Source organism: Hippopotamus amphibius, chromosome 1 (genome assembly GCF_030028045.1).
Source record: "Hippopotamus amphibius kiboko isolate mHipAmp2 chromosome 1, mHipAmp2.hap2, whole genome shotgun sequence".
In the NCBI taxonomy this organism is placed as follows: domain Eukaryota; kingdom Metazoa; phylum Chordata; class Mammalia; order Artiodactyla; family Hippopotamidae; genus Hippopotamus; species Hippopotamus amphibius.
The window spans coordinates 19,318,275-19,333,233 of NC_080186.1; the positions used below are offsets into that span (position 1 = coordinate 19,318,275).

General features: G+C 59.4%; 1 protein-coding gene and 1 non-coding gene across 2 annotated transcripts in view; both read right to left on the reverse strand.

Moving 5' to 3' along the window:
• RUNX3 (RUNX family transcription factor 3) overlaps positions 1-14,959 on the reverse strand; it is a 61,959-nt gene that overhangs the window by 3,676 nt on the left and 43,324 nt on the right. Inside the window, exon 5 of the mRNA XM_057713014.1 lies at positions 4,224-4,382. Within this exon, the coding sequence (XP_057568997.1) occupies positions 4,224-4,382 (159 nt within the window). The remainder of the gene's footprint in view (positions 1-4,223; positions 4,383-14,959) is intronic.
• Positions 3,590-3,696, reverse strand: LOC130842633 (U6 spliceosomal RNA). Its single transcript, XR_009050499.1, has one exon. It is a non-coding gene; the product is annotated as a U6 spliceosomal RNA (small nuclear RNA).

Here is a 14,959-nt window from a genome sequence, read left to right on the forward strand (position 1 = left end):
TGGGGGCTGGGTCTTCAGCAGCTCGGTCCGTCCCCGCCACTCCCTGCCTCACCCTGGGCCCCTGTCTCCGGGACTGCCCTGCAGGCTGGAGCTGACTGGTGGCCAGACAAGGACCAGATGCCACGCTCACCCGTCTCCACAGCAAAGTGAGACAGCAGCCAGAGGGGCTTGGTGGCCTGGACCCTGCCCTGGTCACAGAGAGACCCAGTGTCCAGCCCAGGCCCTGCCCTGGCTCCCCCAGGAGTTTGGCTTCAAGACAAGGGTATCCCGGCCTCTGCCCTGTAATTTTGTAATCACAGACCCCCAAAACCTTAACATTCAAAGCAGCTTCAGGAATGAGTCTAAATCCATTGGTAGGAAAACCGAGACTCAGAGAGGGTGAGGCACTTGCCTAAGGGTCACACAGCACACCGGACCTAGCACAGAATCCTGGGGTTCTGAGTCCTGAGTGCCGACACATGCCTGAGGCGCAGCTGTCCCATCTTTGAGGAAGCACAGACTGGAGGTTAACTGGGTGGTCTCGAAGTGTCTTAGATACCTATCTTGGTTCTGACACTTACTAGCTATGTGTCCTTGGGGAAGTCACTTAACCTCTCTGTGCATCCGCTGTCCCACATGAAAAATGGAGACAAAACAGTTCCTAGGGATTGAATTAGTTAACACAGGTGAAATGCTTGCACTGGGCACAGAGCAGGGGCCTGTGCAGGTCTGTGCTGCGGCTGCAGCTGTGGCTCCTCCTGTCCCGGGCACCCAGGAGAACCAACCCACTCAGGGCCCTGCAAAGATGAGCCCGACGCGGGGCCTTCCCTGCACCCTGGCCAAAGGGGCGACTCTGGGCAGCAGCGGGGAGGCGGGTGAGCCCCCAGCAGCCGTCCCCAGGTGAAGTCTGTCTGTCCCCAAGCCCTCTGTCCACCAAAGACTAGGAGCCAGAGAGGACTCAGGAGGAGCCCAGCCTCTGCCCCTGGCCAGCTCCGGGTGGGCACTGCCTGAGGGGTGGCTGAGGCAGGAGCTGCAGGTACCCTCAGGCCTCGCTTCCCCAGATCTGCCTGAGGTGCTGTGTGACCTCAGAGGAGACGTGTAACTTCTCTGGGCTTTCGGGTCTTCCCAGCTCAGCTGGTGGGGGTGGGGTTTCCTCACTGGCAGGCTCTGGTCCTGGACGTGGCTCAGAGTGGGACGATGCTCCCGTGCTCTAGGTGGGGAGACGGGGGGGCAAGGGTTCGGGAGACTGTGGCCTTCTGGCACACCTGGTACCCTCCCTAACAGATCCCCAGGCTGGGCAGTGCTGCCCTAAAGCCTAGGGGGTCAGGGGAGCCTGGCTCCCCCATCTCTGAGCCCCAGGGGAGAAGCCTTGCTGGCAGCGCCTGGCACCCCGAGCACAGCCGAGCGTGAGGCGAACACCTTGCTCTGAGCCCAGGGAAGTGAGTGTTGCCCGCCTGACAGGAACCCCCTTTTCAAAACAAAGGAAGCCCAAACAAGGACCGGAGGATGTGAAGGGAGGGCTGCAGCTTGGGAAACACAAGGCTGTGCCAGGTGGGCCTGGGTACGTGTGGTCCTCGGGGGTCACGTGGGCTTCAGGCAGGCCTGCGCAGACCTGCCACCGCCCCCTCCTGCCTCCCTCCCAGGGCAGAGGAGCGGCTGCCCTCAGCACCCCCTCCGCTCCTGCCCCCTGCCCCCTACCCCCCACCCCCTCCAGCCCAGTAGCCCCAGGAAACCCGAGCTGGCCAGGCCGCTGTCGAACAGCCAATCCCAACACTGGAAGGAAATGTTTATTTTCTTCTCCAAATTGCCCCAGCTGCTGCGTGGTGGCTGAATGAGGCCTTTGAGCTGTGAGAAGCCCCCATTGTGGGCTGCCGCAGCCGGGGGGCTGGGGTACAGAGGGGTTGGGGCCTCGGCACTGCTTGCCAGTGACCAAAACTAGGGGGTCAAAGCTATTGACAGGAAACAAAGCGAAGTGGTGGTGGGATGTCCTGAGGGGGACCCCCAGGATGGAGTCCTGAAGGCAGAGATCTGTCCCACCAGGAGGGGAGGGCCAGTGAGAGGCATGCCACAAGCCTGGCCCAGATAACACCCTTCTGTGACAGCTACTTCCTTCTTCCCACTTTACAGATGAGAAAACTGAGGCTCAGAGAGGTGAAGTGACTTGCCTAAGATCACAAAGCCAGAGCCTGTACTCCTAGCCAGGTCCACCTGACTGCAAAGTTCATGCTTCTTCCTTGGTCTTGGCTGTCAAAAGTCCTTCTCCTCACTCCAAAGGGCCAGCCTGAGGACGGGGAGGCCTGGCTGGTGTGGAGGGCCACAGAAGCTGCCTGAAGTCTAGTGCTGTGCGTGGCTAGCGAGCACGCTGCTTCAGGATACAGCAGAAGGGGAAGGGCCCAGACAGGCCTGTCCCACAGGCCTGACCTCCTCTCCTCCCTGCTGCTGGGCCCGGCCCTCTGGGGCTGGACAGAGGTGGGTAGGCCTGCCTCAGCCTCCATCAGTGTTGATTCCCAACCTGTGTCCACACAACTGGAAAGAGAGTGGGCTCTCCTTCCAAGGGAGCTGCTGGACAGGATGTCACTGTCTGCCCCCATCTGCTGGGTTCCGGGGCCCCTGGCTGGACTGCAGCTCTGCCCAAGGTAGGGAGAGGCCTGGAGCATTAGGCCACTGTACCCGCACAAAGGCTGGCCTGCGGGGAACAGGGGCACGAACAGCTGCTGGGCAGGGGTGGGCAGGAGCCCAGAGGTTCTCACTGCCTCTTGAGCTCAGATGCCTCCACCCTGCAGCTCCCTGGGTTTCAAGAGTTGCTGAGTGCCTCAAACTCGACAGCGCATGGCTCAGAGCGGCTGGACCTGGGGCCTCCCCCCACCTTGGGAGCTCAGCAGGGCCAAGGCCCAGCTTCCTAGGCCCTTCTCTTCCCACCAGGGGCTGCCTCAAGTTCCCCTGCCATGGCATTGTGCCTGGCACACACGGCCACGGCTGGGGGCGGGGAGTCCCTTGACAGAGAGACCCAGGAGGGACCCCCTTGCCATGTCCTCAGAAGCACAGGAAGTTCCCAGGGACAGGTGCTGTGGACACTTTGAACCTGATCACTGATGGGCTATGCGACCCAAGGGTGGCCTTTAACCTCTTAAGCCTCAATTCACTTATCTGCTAAATGGGTTCTAACCAGGGCCTAGAGGACTGAGAAAGAATGGACACCCACTGTGCGTGACAGCGGCCACCCCTCCGGTCCCCAACCAGCACTGGTGACATGCATTCTCTGTCCCCGCCTGGCCTGAGAGTCAGCGGTACACTCAGCCTCCTGCCCCCCAACCCACTGGCCAAGAGAACCCCCAGGGCAGAGGAGATGTTCACCATCTGACCACACACAGAGCACCTGCCACGTGCCAGGCCCTGCACACCTGGGCGGCCTGCCCGGGACTGAGGCTCACATGCGCCTGCTGCATCCCTCCGGCCTCGGGGGTAGAGACTCCATCCTGGGCCTTCGCCCAGAGGCCTCCCTCCTCCTTCCTGTTTGGGAAGCGTCTCTGGGCGGGTTGGGACCTTTCTCAGGTGATGCTCTGTGTCTCTCCAGGGCTGCAACAGCACTTTACAGTTTTTTTTTTTACTTTTTTTTACGGAACACTTCATGAATTTGCGTGTCATCCTTGTGCAGGGACCATTTTAATCTTCTCTGTATCTTTCCAATTTTAGTATATGTGCTGCTGAAGGGAGCACCACCTTACAGTTTAAAGAGTTTGAGTGCAGTAACATCATCTGAATGTCACCCAGGCCTAGGCAGAGGCATCCACCACCATCTCGCCTTCAGATGAGAAAGCTGAGGCTTGGGGGGCCATGGCGTCCTCGGCAGACATGCGTCTGTCTCAGCCTCCTTGGGCAAGTCCCTGCCCAACTTTAATGGGTGTACCCGGGGACTAATGCCCATTTCCCGCAGGGGACAGGGAGCTCCTGGAGGGCAGGGGCTGTGTCTGCCCATTCATGCTGATCCCTGGGGCCAGGCACCACAGTGGCACAGGGCGGGTGGCAATAAACGTCTGCTGAGTGAACGAAGGCAAGTCCAAGCCCAGGACCCAGCAGAGCAGGCCCTCCGAGAGGACGGGTGTAGGAGCAAATGGGCACCGGGGCTCCTTCTGGACACCAGGGCGGTGCAGTCAACAACCTCGGGGTGAGCTTTTGGTCTGGAGCAGAGGGACCCCATCCAGGCCCCGCCCCCCCCGCCCACGGCAGTCCCCGCTGCGTCCTACCTTGGATGGGGGTCTGGGCCTGGTTGCTGAAGTGGCTGGTGGTGCTGAGCGAGCCGCGGGGGCTGGGCGTGCTCGGTGTTACCCGCATGCGCAGACGCTCCAGGTCCCCGAAGCGGTCGGGGAACGCCTTGGTCTGGTCCTCCAGCTTCTGCCGATGCCCTGCAGAGCATGGGAACCCGTGAGCAGCTGACTCCCGAGAGTCGCAGGGGGACAGAAATGCCTCGCTCCGCTGGGACGTTCTCCCTGGGGTCTAACCTTAGGCCTCTGCAGGGAGAACCCACAGGCCGCTACCAACCTCTTTTCTGAACAGAGCAGGGTCCGTACGTGGCCCCCTGGGGCCGCCACCATCTCACTCCTACCTTCTCACGCCACAGGCGAGGCTCAGAGAGGTTCCGGGCCACAGAGCAAGTAAGCTGTGGAGTCAAGACCTGGACTCGGGGTCCACATCAACGCCTGTGACCTGTATCTCTGTGCTACACTTTTTGGCAGAAGGGGAATCTGAGGCAACAGGCGTGGCAAAGGGGCTCAAGCAGGCGCCTGCGGGAGGCAGGGGCAGAACCCAGGGATGCTGCCGCCCTCTGCCCTCCAGCACTCGTTGCCCCCCACCATTCACATCTGCAAGAGGGATGGGAGACGGCCCCGGAACGGGAACGCCTGCTCCTCCAGCCCACAGCGACCCTGGACCCCCAGCACGTGGCTTCTCCCCTCTGGGCCTTAGACGGGAGGGGAAATTCACCAGGGTGCTGGGAAGCAGTGCGGGGCACTGCGTGAGGGGCTGGACTCCCACCTCTGTCCAGAAGCTGCAGACAGGGGACCGGCGCACCTGGCTTGGGGCATCACGCTTGGAGAAGCTGCCAGCATTTCCCAGTATCCCTCTGCCACGGCCCACACAGAAAGGACCCCAGCCTCGTCTCCAAGACCCTGGAGAAGCTGGCAGAGTCAAGGTGGCCATGCCCCTGCCTTTAAGCAGCTAGCTGAGGCCACCCTCAAGGCTTCTTGAGTGACGTCAGGCTTGCAGGGGCCACCCCCTCTCACACACACACACCCCACTTTTTCAATTACTCACTTTACATTTTACAAGCAACATGTGAATATCTACAAAAATAAAAGCATTACAGGTAAGGCTAATGGCTCCTCTGACCCACCCTAAATCCCAGCCCAGAAATCCCCATGTGATCCATCTGGAGGCCTTTCTTTCCAGCCTTTTTTTGGTTTCACGTGTATGGAAAACACGGAGCAAGTTTCTCACGGAAACTTCTTGAATGGTCTCAGCCTGGCTGTATCATCCTGTAACTTGCTCTTTCAGTAGCACACCTGGGAGGCCACCTCAGCTTTCTTACCTGGTAGATGGAGACAGTAAGCCAGCCCCAGGGAAACAAGTGCGTTCCTACAAAACCTTGGGAGCCCACCCTGGGGGCAAAGCGAGGAGTGAGAAGCAGAGGCGGGGTGGCCTTGCCAAGCCTGTGTGTCCCCCTCGTTCCTGCTCATCACGTCCCCAAGAGGCTGCCATCCACTCAGCCTCTCCTCTCAGATGGACGCTTAGCTTGTTTCCAAATTACCTCCATTATCCCCTCACATGCAGGACCCCCAGGGATGTCTCTGTTCACACACCTCCTTGTGTCAGGGGATTTCTCCAGGGCAGACACTCTAACAGACTCCTCACTGAGAGGACCGGACATTCCTGGGTTCTCCTGATCAGCCTGTCAGCTGAGGCTGGCCCAGTCCGCTCCACCCGACTCCGAGGGAGGAGGCCAGGCCGGCAGGCTGGCCTGGTCCTCTTTTAACAGACAAGAGAACTGCGGCTCAGAGAGGTGAAGAGTCTTGCCCAAGGTCACACAGCAAGGAAAGGGTCAGGGATCCTTCCTAGACTTGGGATCCTTGGAAAAGAAGTGTGGGGAGGGGCTAAAGGCGAGGGGAAGGCTTGCCTGAGTCCTGGGGTCTGCAGTGACATGAGGAAGTTTCTAGACTGACAGAGAAAGAAGGAGGAGAGAGAGGTGGGTGGAAGGTAAAATAAAACTCTTTGCCATGCTTGCTGAGGCTTGGAAAATGGCATCCTGGGGGCCTGGAAAAGTGTGAAATGACTCTTCACTGCCACTGGGAATGAGGGGACAGAGCTGGAGGCTTCAGGATGGGCCTGATTTCTGATTTTTAAAATGGGGATGCAATGGATTCTGGCACCCAAAGGCGCCCAGGCTCACGACGCACCCCTGCCACAAGCTCAAACAGGCATCTGAGAGCCCTCAGAACGGAGGGCTTGTCCTCGGAGTCACCCAAAACCAGGGAACCCACTTTCTCCTCCTCCAAGGCCCCAGGCCCGAGCCCATGGGACACTCAGCAGCCAAAATGGGGCCACTTAGCACCAGCCGGGCCCCCCCCACTGCTGCCTCCCAGGACCCTTGGCAACAGGAAAAATACGGGCTGGGGTGAATGTGGCTGGAGCTGGGGCCACAAACTCAGACGCCTAAGGGGGCCGGGCAAGTCACATAAATGAGGCACATGGGCTGGGTGGGGACTGGCGCAGACTGGAGAGGGTGAGCCTTGCAGAAGGGGGCAGTTGCCAATCCAGTCCCGCTAACTGGTGCCCTGATGGGGGTGGGCCCAGTGTTGCCAGAGCTTCCAGTTTACCAGAAGCCATAAACCTGCTTGTACCTGAAATCGCCCCTATTTTATAGGTTGGTAAGTGATTCCAATACAGAGAACAACAGCAGCAGCAGAATGACTCGACCACTTTATAGAATGTGTCCTGTTAAGGGGCTGCCAGTTCGCAGCCTCCAAGTTTGAGATTTCATTTTCTGGTTGGTTGTCTAACCTTAGCCACCGAGGACTGGCTACCGGATACCCCTCAGGCTGGGGTCTCTAGGGGAGTGCCGCAGGGCTCGGCCTCAGTCCGGACAGGCCTTGGAGGAAATGCTGTTGCCCTTGCTGCCGAGGCCACCAAAAATGGCAGGGTGATGTGGATGAGCTGGGGCACGCATGAATTCAGCACAATCTCAACAGGCAGGAAGCTGGCTGGATAGATCTGGAGACCGCAGACTGACCTGACAGCAGCTCGGGTGCAAAGGATCTGGGTGTCTTAGTCAACCACAAGCTTGAAGCGAGCCAATGGGGCTACACAAAAGCTGCTGCAAAACCTCAGGCCTTGTTGTTACCGTCACTGGTGAACAAAGTCCCGTTTCTGAGTCACACTGTGCACAACGTGTTTACAGATACTCCTGTGGGCCAGCGGAAGGAGGGCGGGGTTCACAGCCAGCCTGGGTACGAGGCTGGGCTCTGCCACCTGCAGCCTGGTAGCCTCACCCCTTTCCCCCACCCCAAGCCACAGTGTCCGCAGCATGTTGGCCTCACAGGTTGCGGTGTGGTGCCGGCCAAACAAGGTGTCTGGACGCTCTCCACCCCCCCGGGTCCCTGCCCTCTGCACGGTCACTTCTGCCCTGGCCTGTGCCACGGGAGGCAGAATTACCACCCCACATGGAGACCAGGACACTGAAACCAGGAGGGTAAGTCCTGTCTGGGACACAAAGCCAGGACAGCAGAGCCGGCGTCAGTACCCAGACCCCTGGCTCCAAGTCCAGCGTTCTTTTCCCTAACACTTCCCTTTTGGCCCCACTGTACAGACAGGACCCCTGAGGCTTCAAGATGAGCCCTATGCTAAGTGGTTGGTTTGGGACATCAATCAGGTAATGTGGTCCCGGAGCACATGCTCCTACCACATGCCACTCTGTCTTCACGTAGGGCAGACTTCCTGGAGGAGGAGTTATAACAGCACTCGGGGAACCGCTTCCTCGTTGCTGTGGAGCGCGGGAGCCACGGCCTGGGAGGGGCAAAGGGGAGCCGCGCGGCTCCCTGTGGCCAGGGCGCCCGAGAGTCTCAGAGCCACGGGGCCCTGGCCTTCATACGGGGAGCAGAACGGAACTCCCTGTGCCCGAGGAAAGAAGATGGGCCTTCAGAATAGACCTCTTTCATTCGGCTGCCCACAGTGAGAGCTGGGTGGGGGAGCCCTGGCCCAGCTCACTTGGTCACCTGGGGCCCAGCCCTTTCACGCCATGCCTTAGTTTCCCCTCTGCACACACTGCTCATCGAGGCCCCTCTAGCTTGAAAGAATCCCTGACGTAAGACTGCAAGACTCAGCCACTGGCCAGGATGAGGCCCCCAGGAGGAAGAGAGGCAGGGCTGCGTGCTCCCGGGCCTCCCATCACCTCCTCCTGCTGCTGCTCCCAGGGTTTCTCTAGTATTCTCTGCCTCCCATACTTCAACCCAAGAGCCCCGCCTCCAGGAAGCCCCCTTCTCCCAGCACTGAGACCCACGGCACCTCTGCAGGCGAACGGCAGCAGCGAGCAGGAACAGAAAGAAGAACAGTGGCTGACACGTACTGAGTGCCTCCTCCTCTCCAGTGTCTAAGCAGATGACACGCCCTGCCTTGTTTCACCTGCATTATCCCCACGAGAGGGGTCTACCCCTGTCCCTAGTTCACAGGGGAGAAAACCGAGGCTCAGTGAAGGTCAGGGACATGCTCAAGGTCACACAGAGGCACCTGGCCACCTTGGCTTCCTGGAGCCCATCCTGCAGGAAAGGAGCCTGGGTTTGGAAAGTCAGGGGCTCCAAATGGGTATTAGGGCCCAGCCCAGGCCCAGGGCCCAGAGCGGCTCTCTGCAGGGGCAGGAGGCCGGGCCTGGGAAGAAGATGAGAGGGTCTCAGTGGACTCCACCAGGAGCCCTGCCACGCTCTGAAGCTCAGTGCTGACAGTCCAGCCCTCTAATCACACCCCTGTAACCCACCACGTCCTTTCCTCCTCTGGGCCTCAGTTTCCACACCTGTCAAGTGGATAGCACACTGTCTAAGCCCTGAGTTGAGGATGAGCTGAAGGATAGGCCCCAAGCGTTTCAAAGTAGAGCACTTTGCGGGGAGGATGGGGACTGCCTGGGGAGGCCCCACCTTGGCCCTCTGGACCTGGCCCAGGCTGCCCGTCCACCTGCAGCAGCTGGGCTCAACTCACTGACAGGCCCTCTGATGTCATAGTCATTAGTGCTCCAACTCTCATTTATGACCCTCCAGGGCCCAGTGGTCCAGGCCTGTCCCTGGCAGCTCTTACCCACTGGGCCGCAGTTGTGTCACCTGTGAAGTGGAGCTCACACTCTTAACACCTGAAGGTGTGGACAGGCCTGGAGAATTAAACAGCCCACCTGGCCTGGGCACTCAAGGAAGGCGCTCTGGGTTCACAGCTCCTCAATGATCTAGACAGTGGGAGGGCCCAGGCTTGCAGGTGGTGTGAGAAGGATCAGAGTTGGAGGAGGAACACTGGGGCCCAGCCAGGCAGGTGACTCACCTGGGGGCACAGCGGCAGGAGCCTGAGGACAAGGGCTGGATTCCCGGTGGGGTTTCCCTCCCTCCATTCCCGGGGCATCGCTCATCACCGGGCCAGCACCGGGTCCCCACACCTGCCAGGCACCTAGTGCTTCGGGAAGGGAAACCCAGGGGCCAATAGGGCTGTCCCCCTGCCTTCACATTGGCCCAACACAAGTCCCCATGATAAGAGTGGCAACCACTTGAGCAGGCATGTAAGGTGTGCCAAGCACTGTGCCAGGCAGACCACGCGTATTGTCTACAAGGAAGGCTGCTACCATCACACGCATTTTGCAGATGGGAAGGTAGAGGCACGTGGTTAAGATCAAACCTGGACTGGTCAGCATGTTGCATGAAGCTCAGCTGCTGAAGTCTTGGCTTCCTAAGACCTCCAAGAGAGGAGAGCTGCGTTCCTTGGCAGTGAGGCCCGACTGGCAGGAGGCCAGCTCAGTGTCCTGCCGCAGTGGGGTGAGGGGGGCAGGAGGCCAATGGGACCAGGGAGCGGGGAGAAGCAGAGCTGGGCAGGGCCCCAGGAGCAGCGTGGGCTGCGGGCAACAGTGTGGGCCCCAACCACGGGGCCCTTCTCCCATCTGAAGCCACTTGGCCACCTTCTTGGCTGCCCAGCCCGGCCCTGATGTGGCCACAACCCAGACACAGCAGCCACTGTCCGCCCAGCCGTGGGGTGGGGCACCCGGGCCCATGGCCCGCTCTGCGGCCTGTCAGGAGATTTACACCCGGCTCTTAACAGCCGCGCGGAATCGCAGGCGGGTGCTGGGCCTGGGGTGGTCTGCCGTGAATCGGCCCCCTGTGAGCAGATGAAAGCCGGCTGGTGGCTGGGCAAGGAACTTGGCCGGCGGGGGCCAGTGGGCAGGGAGGCAAGAGGATCCCTCCCAGGGCCACAACTGGGCTTCCTGTGGCCTGGGGTTGATTAGGGGAACAGGCAGGTCTGAAGTTAACCCCTTCCCTCCTGCTGGGTGCACTCCCCCGGGGGCGTGGGGCCCTGGGAGCCAGGGGCTGGGAGCAGCTGCCTCTCCTCAAGCTGGGCATCCCTCCAATCCCCACACCTGGAGCTGAGGACGGAGCTGCGGCAGCTTTAGGGTGGCCACAGTTTAGCTGCAGGCTCAAGGTCATGTCTCCTGCTCACGCCATCTCTAGCTCCCAGCAGCCCCAGTGGCTGTGTGCTCACCTCCTTCAAGCCTCTGCTCAAATGTCACCTCTTCAGGAGGCTTCCCCTGTCTCCCTCCCCCTGTGGGTCCCACCCCTGCACTCTCCACCCCTCCCGCAGCTTAGATTTTCTTTGCAGGACTTCTCACGACCTGAAATAAAGTAGCTAATCATCTGTTTACCTCGCTTATTCATTCAACAAATATTTACTGAGCACCTACTAAATGCTCACGTCGTTGTTCCAAGGTCTACACCAGTGTCTGGCAAAGCAAAGAATGCCCGCCCCGTGGAGCACATACGGTAGTCGGGGAAAAGAAAAATAAGTGAAATAAATGAGTGAGCTATATAGCATCTTAGAAGGTGGTAAGTAAAATGAAAGCTGGGAGGTATAAGCGGGAGAGGAAGATGCCTGTGTGTGTGACTGAAACAGCATGGTCAGGGGAGGGCTCACTGAGAAGGCTTAGTAGAGACCTCAAGGTGGGAAGCAGCGAGCCATGGATCTGGGGGTGCTGGGGGAGGCGTGTCCCAGGTAGAGGGAACAGCAGTGCAAAGGCCCTGAGGCAGGAGTGTGAAGCTGCCCAATTCGAAGACTGGTCAGGAGGCCAGAGTGGCCAGAGTGGGGTAAGCGAGGAGGAGGGTGTTGGAGAGGAAGGCGAGGGGTAACGGACACAGATCAGGTTGGGCACCGTGGACCATGGTGACAACAGCACGATTTACCATCTGTCCCCACCCCAAGTGTGTGAGAGAGACCCAAGAGGGCCAGAGCCTGTCTGTTGGGTTCACTGCAGTGTCCCCGGCTTTGAGAACAGTGCCTGACACATGGTCGGTACCCAGGAAAATATTTGTTGAAATCATCCCATGTACATTTCAGGGAAGAAAGGACCCCCAGGCAAGATGCCAGAGCCACTGCCCTGTGCCTCAGGTAGCACAGAGAACCTGCATCCTGCCCTCTCCGGTACAGCACCTGCTAAGCCTGGAAGATGAGGTGAGCGGCGCCCAAACTGCGGTCCACCCCAGGCTTTCCAGGCACCACCGCCTGCCACCCTGTATTCTGGATCCTGCTCCACTGCTTCTCAACTAGCCCCTGGTGACTCTGAGGGACACCAGCACTGAGAACCTCAGAAACCGAGGCCACCCAGGCAGGAAGCCACCAAGCCAGCCTTCAAACCCCGCCGGCCACCTGGCTGCAGACCGGGCATGCTCTGCAGGGCAGCGGAGGGGAACGACCCGGCCACAGAACCCACAGCCGGGCCTCGGGGATCTGCAGGCGCCTGCTCCCCGGCTCCCAGGACCAGCCTCTACTCCCGCCTCTCCCTACAGAAGGCTCAGCCCTCACGTGGGGCCGGGGGTCACAAAGCAGGAAAAAAGCCCAGAAGGGAAACCCTGAGATAATCCATCAGGCTTGCTGGGAACCTGCTGCAGGCCTGGCAGCTGTAACTCATGCGGTGCTCACAACTCCCCAGAGCAGAAGCCACTGTCATCCCCATCTTACAGATGAGCACACTGAGCTGCGGAGGTCCTTCCAAGGCTAGTGGCCCTGGGATGCACTGAAGCTCACCCTTGGGTAAGTGGCTTTGCCTCTTGGCCTGTCTCCTCCTGGGGTTGTCAAGGATCAATTAAGAGACTCTGGGGGACTTCCTGGTGGTAGAGTGGTTAAGACTCTGTGCTTCCAAAGCAGGGGGACTCAGGTTCGATCCCTGGTTGGGGAGCTAAGGTCCCACATGCTGTGTGGTGCAACCAAAATAAAAAGAGACTCTGCACAGGGCCTGGCACACAGGGAGTGCTCGCTGACCAGCAGCGGCGGAGCTGGCCTCTGATCACTGGTAGGTGGGGAAATGGAAGTTGGGAAAGGAGGAGGATTTGTCCAAGGTTGCAGAGTGAAGGACAGGTTGGGGCTGGAAACCAGGGTGCTGGTGAGACCTGCCCTGAGGGCCGGGCACGGGGAGGAGCAAGCAGGTGCTTGGATAGGAGACCAGGAGAAGTACTACCTCCCACATCTGCTCTTTTCTATAAATGAGCCTCTCCTAAGATTTTGTTTCAAGTCACTTGAAAACCACTGATCTGGCCCGTACTGCCTCGCTTCTGACTCCAATTTCTCTCCGGGCCAGATTTCTCTCCCTTCCTCTTGTTGCCTCGACCTATGCCACCTCTTGCACCACCAGCGCACCTCAAGAAGGGGCTGTCACAGGAGAGACGAGCAGGGGAGGAGTCGATGGAGGGCTTCCAAGGGCTGAGCTGAGCTGCCACCCTCAGCCACTGGCCTCAGCCACTGGCCTCAGCCGGGGAGGGTGGGCAGCTCTGGGCTGGACAGGGCTGAACATGGAGGGTTCTGAGGGATTCCAGGCATTGGTGGGCCTCTGGGAACCTTCCCGCCAAGCTCCAGGCCCCCTGCTTGCACACCTCTACTCACTGGGTGGTTACTGTTTTGTGGAGTGGCTCCTAACTGCTCACCATCACGCTGAGCCCAACTGTGGCTCCCATTCATCCTGATTCTGCCCCTGGAGGCTTAGAGGAGGATAGCACCTCCTTTAACAGAGACCTGATACCTCTATTACTATGGCCTGGGTTTCTCAGCAGCCACCCTGCTGCTGACCAAGAAAGGTTCACCATCGACCCATGGTGATGGTGGTGGGAGTACAGTGGGGAGGCCAGGTACCAGGGATAACAGAACACCACGGATCCAAAGACTCACAAGGACCCCCCTCTGTCACAGCCAGAGGCTATTCACATGCCATTACCGATCTCCAGGCTTGCAGGCTGGGTGGTATCATCCCACTTCCTGGAGGAGGAAGCTGAGACCCAGAGAGGTCAAGAACTTGCCCAGGGTCCCTCAGCCAGGCAAGCTGGCTCAGAATCTGCTCACTGTACTGTGGACCTGTGGCTCACAAGGGCTTCCCAGCCATCATCACCTTGAGACTCTGGGGGTCACCGACCCGGTTCACAGATGACAAAACTGAGGCTAAAAAGGAAGATATGACTTGTCTAGAGTCACAGAGCCCAAGGCTAGGAGCATGGACCCATCCACATCCGATCCCAGCAGGAAGGGCCCAGCGGGAGTTTGGCCAGGGCAGGCACCAGCTGGGGGACGAATAACTTGGGCCTGATGACCAGGATCAGGAGCCTGGGGTGGGCTGGGGGAGGTGGCCCTGAGAGGCCTTCAGGCAAACTCCGCCAGGGCCAGTAGGCCCAGCTCTGAGCCTTTCCCAAGTGGCCAGGTGTCGGAATGGGTCCAGGGATTGGAGAGATGGGGAGCCAGGCCTGTCTGATTCCCAAGAAGGGAGGCCGGCCCTGGGCCAGGCCTGGGTGGCCCTCACTGGCAGTGCCCTGGCACAGCCACACCCCATTCTCAGCCTCCTGCCTCAGGCCCACTCAGCTCTGGAACTGGAATTGAAGGCTGTCTGTGGGAAGACTGGGCACCGCCCTGCACCTAGGACAGTGTGAGACCCTGGCCAGGTTCTCAACATCCCCGGGGCTGGATTCTCTCTTCCCTGGAACCCAGTGACCTTTTGGTTCAGAACCCCTTGAGACAATACTGTGAGAGGGTTTTCTAAACTGTAAAGGGCTACAGTTACAAAGAGAGTGACAGGACAGCTCTCCATACACCAGGCATGAGCACGCCATGACTGGGGGAGGCCACACAAGAGCTCTGCTCAGAGCTCGGGAAGCAGCCAGTCCAGCAGTGACCAGCTGCTTCTCTGTTTCATTCATTCATTCACTCATTCATTCGCGGAATACAGGCCTCTGGACCACTGTGGCAGCCGCCCCTCCAGTTTCCCCAATCTGAACCTGCAAACTCCGGGTCACTCAGCAGGCAGAAGCAGTGAAACCCAAACTCTCTTTGATGCTAAAAGGCACAGATCAGGGCTCCCTGCACAGAATACGTGCTCAATAAACATTTGCACAATCAAATTTGCATTCCTACTCTCAAGATGTGGGTCCTGCAGAGTGTCTGGGCTCCGTGTGACTTAAGTCACATGCTGAGATTCCAAGGAGGGGATCTGCCCTCGTGGCCAGAGCCGCTCCTGCTTCTGAGGCCTCCCTCCCTCTGCCACTGGCAGAGGAAGCTGGGCTGGAGTAGAGCAAACCCGGCTCAGCCTCCATGCGCCACCCCACCCCCCCAACCCCGCCCCTTTATCCGCTCCTCTACTCATTCTAACAATGTGGCTTCTACCCCTAATACTGATAGCCAGCCAATCACATCTACTTAAACAGCCACTAACCCCCCTCTCCGC